Source organism: Schistocerca piceifrons, chromosome 5 (assembly GCF_021461385.2).
Source record: "Schistocerca piceifrons isolate TAMUIC-IGC-003096 chromosome 5, iqSchPice1.1, whole genome shotgun sequence".
In the NCBI taxonomy this organism is placed as follows: domain Eukaryota; kingdom Metazoa; phylum Arthropoda; class Insecta; order Orthoptera; family Acrididae; genus Schistocerca; species Schistocerca piceifrons.
This window is the reverse complement of record NC_060142.1, coordinates 364,447,826-364,460,091: the sequence shown is the minus strand read 5'-3', so window position 1 is coordinate 364,460,091 and position 12,266 is coordinate 364,447,826. Positions and strand designations below refer to the sequence as shown.

General features: G+C 40.7%; 1 protein-coding gene across 1 annotated transcript in view; it reads right to left on the bottom strand.

Moving 5' to 3' along the window:
* LOC124798993 (regulator of G-protein signaling 7-binding protein-like) overlaps positions 1 to 11,812 on the bottom strand; it is a 314,968-nt gene extending 303,156 nt beyond the window's left edge. The window contains exon 1 of the mRNA XM_047262528.1: positions 11,664 to 11,812. Within this exon, the coding sequence (XP_047118484.1) occupies positions 11,664 to 11,756 (93 nt within the window). The 5' untranslated portion in view covers positions 11,757 to 11,812. The remainder of the gene's footprint in view (positions 1 to 11,663) is intronic.
* Between the last annotated feature and the right edge of the window lie 454 nt (positions 11,813 to 12,266).

Here is a 12,266-nt window from a genome sequence, read left to right as displayed (position 1 = left end):
TCTACATATAAACATTTCTGAACCAGAAAAAGTAGTTTTGTTCTGCTACAGTTTTGTTTCAAGTTGTGGGCACTTTAAGTGCACTTTTCTCATCAAATTCTAGTGTGTACAATTAAGAACTAGAAGCTGTGCACTAATACAGTTCTACTGTCACTAGTAACTACATTTAAGTCCAAATTCGAAAGCACGTTTGTCAATAAAGACAATACTTAGCACGGCAAGCACGTTTAGTATGAACACCATCATATAGCCCGAGTAGAGCAGAACTCGTGGTGGAAAGTGCTACTATACACACAAACATCAAGCATTCCGGAATATACTGACATTGTAAACATAAGATGTTCCGAGAACCCCCTAGAAATGATGAATAACAAATAATAAAACAAGGAATTGTTGGCGATTACATTTGTATGGCGACCTTCAGAGTCCTAGCCTGCGACGGTAGCCACTATGTCACGCTAAATGCAGCGCAACTTGCTGCACTATCATCATCATTATCGTCATCATCATCATCGAAAGCTAATAAAATTTTGGAATCCTTATGTAACAACTATTTCGCCTGTATCATACATAGAAGGTAGAAGATCAGTAGCTGGTAGACGTCACACGGTTAAGAAGCTAACTGTGGAGAGAACCATCATGATGTTGAGAACCCATGATGGAATTACCGCCGGCCGGAGTGGCCTTGCGGTTCTGGGCGCTACAGTCTGGAGCCGAGCGACCGCTACGGTCGCAGGTTCGAATCCTGCCTCGGGCATGGATGTGTGTGATGTCCTTAAGTTAGTTAGGTTTAATTAGTTCTCAGTTCTAGGCGACTGATGACCTCAGAAGTTAAGTCGCATAGTGCTCAGAGCCATTTGAACCATTTTTTTGGAAATTATCGTCAGGAAACCCCTGTGAACATACGGACTGTACTGTACTCATTTTGTATTTGGATCTCACGTGGTGAAACTGGGTGTGCAGATGCGAAGTATGTTGAGTGCGATGTTTTGTGAAATATATGTAAATTTAAAACTGTGGGGCTGGGTTTGGTTGTTTGGGGGAAGAGACCGAACGGAGAGGTCATCGGTCTCATCGGATTAGGGAAGGATGGGAGCCGTGCCCTTTCAAAGAAACCATGCTAGCATTTGCCGGGAGTGATTTAGGGAAATCACGGGAAACCTAAATCAGGATGGTTGGACGCGGAATTGAAACGCCGTCCTCCCGAATGCGAGCCCAGTGAGCTAACCACTGCGCCACCTCGCTCGGTTTTAAAACTGTGATGTGCACTGTTACTGAAGGCGCTAGTGACATTGTTTTTACTACAAATACGGCACCTGCACTCACAAACAAGATGAGAGTGAACCCCCTTTCAAATATAAAGGATCAGATATTCTAAATTCAATGCCTAGTAGCTAAAATTACTTTTTCATTGAAACATAATCTTCAATACTACATTGACGCTGCTGCAGGTGAGCGCTAGCAAGCCATCACAATGAGGGCATATCCAATCTACAGGTCGGGGGTGAATGACATCTCTTGAGGGTTTTGGTGCTGGGCTGCTGCTGGTGAGAAAGGCCTGGAATACACTAGGTGTTGTAGGTGGATACCAGGTGGCTATCTGGCGTCCCATCATATAAACAGCAGTGTAATGTATGTGTCAATTTCATGTCAAAGTACAACTGGCCCTGAAGATGCAAGTTGGATTTAGGCAATGAAATGTAATTAGCTCAGCAAAGGTCGTTGTTATGGCCACACAGACTGGCATGAATACACACTGTGACAAGCATCTGTGGGCCGAACAAGGACAGTGGCATCTCACAGTGGTGACGTGTCCACACACAAATGATAATGGACAGCAACAGTGTTTGCCCACACAGGTAATGACAGCTGACTACAGAGCTAGAGGAGCATGGACCACTGAGTAAGTACCCAGCAGTGGTCAGTCTTTTGCCAGCAAGTGGCCTGCAAATTGGTAGGCACTAATTTAGCAGCTTTCAGACTTAGCACGGAAAGTAGACCAATATTTAAGACAGTCTTCCAGTGACGGCTTTTTGATCCATTTAAACATGTGGACTGGTGTTGATCTCACCTTGTAGCAGCTCGCTGCTGGCGCTGACTGAATGATGCCCATCTAAAATAGTTGGTAATATGACGACCTCTTCAGCTATTAATATTTTCTCCATGTCTGGATGCTGCTGTTGATTCCCCAACTGATGTTCGACTGATGAAAAGCCACTCCAGTTGCTTTTTTAGGACTTTATTAAGTTCATCCAACTGGTTTCAGCCTTTATATTAGGCCAGTATCATATGCTCTGAAAGTAAAGGCTGTAGAGATGCAACATCAAATGATAATAATTACTAACATCAACAAGGAACCCCAAACCTGGACCAGGGTTTTGTTCTTCAGGGTCTCCTTCCATTAAATGGGACGCCAAAACGGTTATTAATAGCCTGCGAACAGTAGTCTGCAGCTGTGGTCTAATGCATTTGTGACTAGTGACGGTTTAACGAACATGTGCACTTATAGATTAGGTTATTTTACCAAGTATGAATACGTGTGCTCGCTCTGTGTAACAATGTCACAAATGTATTTAACAGTATTGACAACCCGGTCCTAGGCGCTACAGTCTGGAACTGCGCGACTGCTACAGTCGCAGGTTCGAATCCTGCCTCAGGCATGGATGTGTGTGATGTCCTTAGGTTAGTTAGGTTTAAGTAGTTCTAAGTTCTAGGGGACTGATGACCTTAGAAGTTAAGTCCCATAGTGCACAGAGCCATATGACCCATTTGAGTATTGACAACCACATACAAATGTGTCAGCTTACATTACGTTGACATGGCTTAAAGCCGTGATATGTAAGTAACATGGCTACATAGTTAAAATGTCTTGTATAATCGGTACAACATCGAGATTCATAATGAATCTGTAAAGTATTTTTTTAAACATTCTGTATTTTTCAGCAGCACTTGATAATGGCCTAAGGCCGAAATTGAAGTAGCGTAATAAAAACTTATAACAGTCACTGGCGTAAAGATGATGTCCTTCAAAAATTTTTTATGACTGTGAATCCCAGCTACAACAAGTTTATACCTTCACTGCAGCTCTCAGAACCCCACTTCCCTGAAAGTAGATAATGAAAATGTAAATCAAAGATGCCTTCAATCATCGAAACCTAATGTGGTTGGGGTCGAAGAAAGAACATTTGATTAAGAGAGAGAGAGCGATATAAAAGGAAACAGAAATCTAACAAAAGTAAGTGGAAGTAAGATGAGCTAAAGGCCCTTGTGGTTCCTATCCAGATATACCCAAGAAAGGAGCCCCCTGGAGAAAACTAAACTTTGTGTGGACCAAGCTGACCATTCTGGCATGGGTAATCCCACCACCTGCCAGCATAGCTCGTTGGATCACTGAGACACACAAACCTCCCACAAACGTTAAGCTAATAGATCGTCAGCCTGTGGACGCAATGGCCTACTTTTTAGTTTATGAATATCTAACAAGTAACACAGCTGCTGCTTAAATCCCAATCTATAACTATTGTCTCAGGTTATTTACCATCACTTACGCTACTGTGTGCACATGTTAATGTGGAATGGTGTACATTGCAGTACATAGTGAGAAATGGTCCAGAACAGAATTTAGTGGTTTTTCGCTAATGTCAGGCTGAAAGATCCGAAGATACTTATTCCTATCATCTCGAAGAGTTAAGAAGCCCTTGGCAATCCCTGTAGGGGCATTTGTTGGTGACCTAAATGTGTATGTTGCACACATTCCACACGGTTCATTAAATACTGATCCCCATCTTGTTTCCATGTACTTCACCAATAATGCTCATCTACTCTTTGGTCTGACGTCCTACGGCCCCCTCGCCCCACCCCCTCCCCCACCCCATTCCCAGAATACAGTTTATCATGTCAAAATACTTTCCATTAGGAAAGTGGAATGCGCTCTACTACTGAGATATAACTTTCAAAATGATAAACAACAGTAATCAGTCGTCATTTCCGTTCTAGTTTTATTAGAGCAGATCTAGATTTCAGCTAGTAACTAGCCATTATCATTGCTAAAAATACAAGAAGTACATAGTCAGTACGGTGGTTTGACTTTGAACTTCTTGTATTTTTAACAATGACAACTGCTAGGTACTAGCCGAAATCTGAAGCTGATCTGATAAAGGTAGAACAGAAACTACGACTGATTGTTGCTCTTTACCCTTTTGAGAGTTTGACGTGTGCTTTCTTTAATACCTGTCCCTATGGTACAGTAGGCTTTACGATCTGTAGCCCTTACCTTGCAAAAGAGACCATTATTAACGGAAAACTGCTGCTGTGTTGTGAACAGCTTGCAGTCTGTATCAGCAGCTTGTTCCGCCTGCCACTCAATAAGGCTACGGCACAGTGAACATATTAACGCCAATCTTTCTGAGAGGCCCATCTGCTTTACCGTGATCCTTTTACCCAGTGTGTGAATCACTTCAATGAAAAACTCCCACCATGTCTGGCTACTCAATGAATCATTCAAATCCAGGGACCATTATAATGCTGCATTACCCATCAATACCTTAAATTTCTTGGCATATAGCAAATAATTGGAGTGATGCTGAATAATAGGCTTAATGAGTGGAGCAATTATTCTCAATATTGTTCAATACTATGATGTGTACGTCACTCGACACTTGATGTTCTTTGCTTCTTGACTTACAACATAATCCGTGCCTAATTTCTAATATATAGCTAGTTGTGAGTGCATCCTTCAAAGGTGGCTTGACATTCTGCTGTCCATTGGAACTTCATACCATCCTTCAAGAAATGTGTAAGTGGTTATGCAAGACCTGCGAACCCAATCACAAATTTTCTACAATGACTAGCTAATCCTAAAAAGAATTCACACTTTTCTGCTCTGTGATGCAGGGAAACTTCGCGCAGTGTAATCACATGCCCAAAGTGCTTCCTTTCCTTTAATGCAAAATGGCATTCTTTATGCTTAAGAACAGGTGCAGGGAACATAACATCTTAAAGACTTCTACTAACTGCTGCAAGTGTTCATCCATCTCTGTTGAAAATACGGTATTACCAAGGAACACACTGCAATGTTGCAGTTTCAGAACTCTTAACCCTCCCTCCAGCAGCTGCTGAAAGGTGACAAGTACTTTTATTTAACTAAATGTCATTCACCGTTACTGGTAATGACACCAAGGGACTGTAAATGAAGCCTTGGTTGGTCCTCTAGCAGTACTTCCAATTTATAGTATACACTATCAGGTCTATTGCGAAAAATATTTACATCTCCCCGAGTTATCTAGGGTATCTGTAATTTTCTGTACGACACATGCATCTGTAATTGTTCTGCTATTCCAAAAGGAGGACACACAACAATATCTAGACTTCATTGCACCGCTGCCAGCTCGCCCCTTCACGTGGAACTGAAATAATAATAAAGAAGAAAAGAGAAAGTTTTTCTAAAAGTACTTGATAACGGTCTACAACCTAAATGGTGCAATCATACAATGAATAAAGAAAAATGACAGCTGCAGGAGGCACTCAGTCATTGGCACTTACACAGTTCATCTTAAATATACAAGAGTCGCCTGTATCACAACTGTTCAGCATGTTTTCCGAGTCATTAAGGGTGTGACACCTAAAACTTATCTAGTTTTAACTTTTCGAAATGACGGCCACAGAAAGCTTATCGGTTTTAACTTTTCAAAATGATGTGGCACCGAAATTAGGAGACATATTGGTCTACAGTTAAGGCTACGACAGAGGCTTACTCTGTTAGGATGCTGTCAGGGAAGTAAACCTGACATCACTGAATTACTACGTACACTGACGGCGCCAAGATAGACGTAAGTACACCACTGCAGAAACCACAGAAAGCACTGTAAAACTCCAGGGGCTTTGGTCTTGCATACGTGGTAGGTAGATAATATATCCTCAACCCAGTTTGGCGAACGTTTTTTCCTTATCTGTTCAGTCGTCGTTCTTCTTTATCATCTTCTTCAGTGTTTGCTATGATGATGGAATCTACGTGGCTATGTATCTCGAGGAAACATGCACAAAGTATATGGCAGACGCGTACAGTATATTGCTCTACCCCTGGGATAGAGGGTTCACTTGAGTACCTGGGGGAGGGCTTCTTGTTGTTATTAGCGTCTGAATTTTAGCTCAGGTGAAGTACTGCCATAAGAAACTGTTCTGCAGAGTTTGTAGAAGAAACGCTGCAAATGTTTAGAATATTGATTTCTTACTGTGGAGCACCATAGCCACAATAAACAGCAACGAAGGCAACCTCATTGGCGCAAATGCAGTTCAGTTAGAATAAATATTTTTCTTTCATTCAATGCCAACGCAGTTTCCGTGATTGAGAACTGCCCTTTGAACACAACAAAGCAGAAAATATAAAATCAGTTAAGTAGCTGTAGCACAGTGACATAAGTATAGTGAAGGATCATGCAGGGATTATAAATTCTTACACTAGGTGTGAGACCATGATTACATCGTAAGCACATAATTACGTCATAGGGAGTTCAGTTTGTATACAGATTATTGTTGTTCATTTCCCTTGATCTCGTATTGGTGGTTCGAGCTGTTATTGGTGCAAACGTCTCGTTTTAGCCAAATAGATTTAAATTCATAAATGTGGGGGAATTTAATTGAGAAGATAAAAAAATTAGTTACTTTTATATTATAAATTTATATTATATGGGGATCTCTCACATCGGTAGGATGGATTAATATCAGGCCTATTTTCCTTATTCTTTATTTGCGAACTGGAGTCAGTTCAAGGGTTTCTTCACACAGATTATGGAGTAGATGTAGGTGTGGCATTACTGGGATGCAGCGACACTGACGTGGCAGAATAGGAGGATTCGAAACTAAAGAGAAAAACAGAAGCTGGAATAGAGTTTTCGATTAACATAAAGTGCTAGGAGGTGTGTACAGTGAGGGAGGTGGAGTGAGAATTTAATGAGATGATAAACGGTACATATGGGGAAAGGTGAAGGGACGTGGAAGGCACACCAAAGCGCTTGACGTTCAAGAAATTGGAGGACGTAATATAAGTTTAGTAGACTGGGTACTGAGGCAATTGCGACTCTACACTGGTGACTGAAGTTCATTATAAAGAGTTCATGAAAGATTTCGATTTTTATTATTGGGCATCTGACCAACTGGATTAACAGCGACTGCTCAGATTGCTATGGTACTTTATAGCACTGTGGTGCCAGGCTGTTTTTGGTCCATGGCATATGTTCTTGCACTGTGATAAATCTGATAAAGATCGATCGACTAAGTTATACCGTAGTAAGAGTTTAAGACCGGAATTTTTGCAGAAAAGTCACGTGTTGAGGTCTGACACAAAGCATTTGTGGTATAGTTTACTTTATCTATAAAAATACTCATATTACTATAGTCGCCTTCGAAGTATATCTCACTTGACTTACGTATACGTTTCTTCTGTAGACTGATCGAAATACTTCTGCTTGTCATTTGTTGTAAAGCTGCAAAAAAGTTTCGCCATATTTGCTACCTGTAAACTGTTCCACACAAAAGATCGATTTTGATGAACACGTCACTGAACTGTCGAGCATTATTAAGTCCCGACAAAATATTTCTCTAATAATGTGAGTAGTTTCGTTTCTGTGTTCAGAAGAGCACCCTATAACCTCTGTGATCTATCCTTCCAGTGAATGGTTGGTTCAGCCGAGGTACTGAAATTCGTTACCGTTTTGTCACAAGACATAGCGCCAGAGACAGTAGTGAAGATCGAGAATCTGTCACCATAGAAGCTCTTACCTGTTCAAAAACTATATATGTACCGTTTAGTGGAGTGTAATGGCATTAGCAACGATGCATTATAAAAATCAGATTGCTAATAACACGTAGAGAGTATGCTCACCTCTGCATCAGAATATTTTGGAATGTGTGGAGATAGTTTACTGTCGAACATAAATCGTACTGGATTCTTTCTAATATCCATGTTCTGCATTGAGGAATCTGGCACCATGGTCGGTGAAATGACGCATTACTATTGTTGATAGGAGGATAACACTTTTTTGGAAATGAAAATGTTGCAGGACATAGGACGTTATTAGAGATTTTAATATTATTTAATTTTGAACTTAGCACTAAAATCCATACTCAAAAAGCCACGATCAGCTTCAATATAATATGAAGGTAGAGGTAATAGGAAATATTTTGAATGGACTTAGTTTGAACATTCTTCTTTAGCGGATGCAAACATACTTACAGACTAAGAATGTAATGTGTGCAGCGTTGTAAATGACAAACACCATAGTGCTGTAACGTCTGTAAGTAATCATGTATACAGAGCAAAGTATCTGCAATTCAAAAAGTACCCATAGACAGAGTGCTAGTACGTTGGACAAAAGGATCTGGGATGCGTCTGTAAGGGAATGTAGTATTCGCACATCATCACGGGAAATTGAACTGTTCCTCAATTGAGCCTATAACTAAAATTACAACTGTCGCACAGGAGTTGTTAATCAGCTATAAAGTGCAGCAGACGTTTCTCTGAGGGGTTATTGACTGCGTGAACAGTTAAACAATGAATTCCAATGGAGCATTTAATGTTGAAGTTTTACATATTTGTGGGCATCTTATACAGGGTTTTTCGCAGTATATGTTACAAACGTGTAGAGGTTGAGAGGGGTCTTAGTAGATCAAGTTTTAAATGGGAACCCATGTCCGGAAATTCATACAACGACGCTGCAGAGCGTCAGAATTATAGGCTCTAGCGCCTGTAAATGTATATATACACAGGGTGATTCCGTGATGGTGATACAAACTTCCTAGGATGACGAAGAAAGATAAATGTATCAATTTGAGGTAAGGTCCTTGTACTGGAAACGAACGAGTCGAAAGTTACAAGCAAAAACCGTTCTGATACCTTTGAAGGTAGAGTGCATGTGTTGGTAGGGTTGCTGCTAAGAGTGTAAGGTAGGCAAGATTCAGAAGTGGTAGTATGAAACAAAACAAGAAAAAGTCCAGTAAACATGGGCCCTAAAATACATACCTTAAGAGGTATGACCACTTGTTCGATAGAGGAGATGTTCGCATTAGCGAAGATGAATAAGTGCTCAAAGGTCCTCAGGTACGTATTTTAGAGCCCATGTTTCCTGGACAGATTTTCCTTATTTTGGTCAATACTATCACATCTGAAAGGTTCCTACTCTAAAACCTTACCAAAAACAATACAAGTTCACGTAATCCACTGTCAGAGGTATCAGTTATTATTTATTGTTATTGTGGTCTTCAGTCCTGAGCTGGTTTGATGCAGCTCTCCATGCTACTCTATCCTGTGCAGGCTTCTTCATCTCGCAGTACCTACTGCAACCTACATCCTTCTGAATCTGCTTAGTGTATTGATCTCTTGGTCTCCCTCTACGATTTTTACCCTCCACGCTGCCCTCCAATGGTAAATTTGTGATCCCTTGATGCCTCAAAACATGTCCTACCAACCGATCCCTTCTTCTAGGCAAGTTGTGCCACAAACTTCTCTTCTCCCCAATCCTATTCAGTACCTCCTCATTAGTTACATGATCTACCCACCTTATCTTCAGCATTCTTCTGTAGCACCACATAGCTTTTTGATCAGGAAAGCTTTTGACCATTGATTTCTGTTGTTTACCGCGACAGATACAAAATAATATCTAGTGAATACCACATCTGAGATTTGTTCCAACTGCGTGTACAGCAACAGTCTGCAGGAGTAACTTCGTGAAACAAATATGTGGCGAAGTGGTGGATTACATTACAAACACACATTTCTATAGAACAGTATGTAACATTAATTGTGAAACACCCTGTAGGATATTAGGTCAGTTAGAAGTACAGTCCCATCAATATGATTTGACAAGCCCATTTGATTTGGCACTGGCATGTTTGAATAAGAACAACAAAGTGTAATGGTTAATTAAATGCAAATGTAATGATAAGTTGTTATTTACGACCTCCAATGAAAGCAGAAACAGCTGTTTTTATTACTTCAAGAATGTAACTTACTCGTAGATATAAAATCGATCTGTAAAAGTCTTCATAAATATTTTTATCGCACAGTTGCATTTTCTATATTTCTACCACAGAAATCTGATCATACTCATTCAAATTATACAATTAGAAAATAGATAGCTGACTATAGCATCTCGATACTTCTCTTATGGCTGATAGACTTGGAAGGCTTTCCAAAGTAGCTGCCACAAGCAAATCAACTTATTCTTATATGTCTGATCTGAGCTAGAAGTTGTATGAAATATGTGATGCTTAAGTCATGTAAGAAATATACGGCATACTGCATCAAAGTAATTATTTATCAAAATGGTTTATGAAAGATGTGTACCACATCACTTAATTGCTGAACAACTTATCGAGCTGATTTTTTGAATGTTGTTGTTATGGTGGTTGAGAGGTAACACTTCGTGTGAAAAATGACGTCAAAGAACTGAGTGGTATACGATGGTCAGGGAAAAAAAAAAGGAGTGCGATCAACGGCTTTTTGATCAGGAAAGCTTTTGACCATTGATTTCTGTTGTTTACCGCGACAGGTACAAAATAATATCTAGTGAATACCACATCTGAGATTTGTTCCAACTGCGTGTACAGCAACAGTCTGTAGGAGTAACTTCGTGAAACAAATATGTGGCAAAGTGGTGGATTACATTACAAAGACATATTTCTATAGAACAATGGAATGTACTTTGACAATGAGAAGGCTGACGGATTTGAAAGAGAACTTGTTAAATCTTATGTTCTCTCCACGATACTGGGCGCCTTCTGACGTCCACCTACGCCCGAGTCTTTAGATTTTTTCTAGTGTAGTGCTGAGTGTAAGGCAGTAAGGTAGGTGTAGATGACAGACTTTCCGAATCGCAATTCAGTGTAGGAATATAGTCATGGGACAAATATTGAAAAAATGGATGGCAAAAAGAAAACAATTTTAGTCTGAAAAAATGTTTCCCACTTCCAATCCAAAACATTGGCTGTTTTCTAAGGTGAGTAATGCTGTTTCACACAATGAAACAGATTTAATTCTTTTCGTCTGATGTGGGTGAAAGGAATATTTTGCGCAGGTGAAACTCCATTGTTCGTACATGTTTGAAAAGAAGTAATATTAGGGACTTAGAGCTGCTTTGAAAATAATGTATGGCACATTACCATATTTGATCGGTAAATCATGATTAGGTTATATGAAGCTTTTTACATAGGTCTTTATTATAGTTCTTCCTATAGTATAAAAAGAAAAGAAATTATGAAACTACCCCATGTCACTGAATCTGTCATGAGTAGCAAAGCATGTTAATACAGTCAGTAGTAAGTTGTATTAACACAACAAAATATTCTTCGTCTACTGTCTGCATTTGGACTGAAACCTTTTGCGTGAAGTGCACTCTGCATCCGATGCCAGTTATTTACTTTTTTGACGTAACATCAAGAACTATATCATCGAGACTGATGTAAATAACTTTATGTTACCTGATGACAGTAGGCTGATTGACACAGATAATGAATACACGGTTATTTTATTAGCTGCTCTTGAGTGTTCTCTATAAGTCGTTCATTAGAGGATAGCTGACGTCATTCCTGTGTGTTTTTCTGGCTGCCAGTAACTTTCGCACCAATTCACTGATTAAGGTACAACGTTAGATGCAAGGAAACAAACATACCGCGTGTGCCTTGTGGTCCTCGACTTGGGCTGCGGCCGCAGATACGGCGCTAGCAGCGACAGACACCTGCGAACCCGCACCAGACGTGGCCATGCTGTGCAGGCGGAGGCGGCGCTGGCGCACAGTCCATAGCGCGCCGTGGCCCTCGTGCTGCGCGCGTCGCGGCGCCCCCTGCGCTACTGGAGCGCCTAGAGTAGCGTCACGACGCCGGCCGCCAGCCGCGCGCCACTGCGCCTGCCCCTAGCACGGCGCAGCACGCAACCCGCGGCACGCACGCTCGCCAGGTAGCACACACAGCAAGGGGCCTCGTGTCGGCAGATTTGCAGACTAAACGTTCGCGGCGTTTTGTTCGTTAATGGCATACTTAGCGACACAGTTACAGTAGCGAAGATATAATCATTCTGCACCATACATACGTATATCGCCCATTTAATTCTGTTCATAAAAGCAGCTTTAGCAATTGTTGAGCCTATGTTTTTGGATCACTGTTCTGATTCATCTACATCTACATACACATGGGTACACTAAAATTCACAGAGTGGGGAAAAAAACTTAAATCCTTTTGTGCCAGCTCAGATTTTTCCTATTTTACTACGATGACCA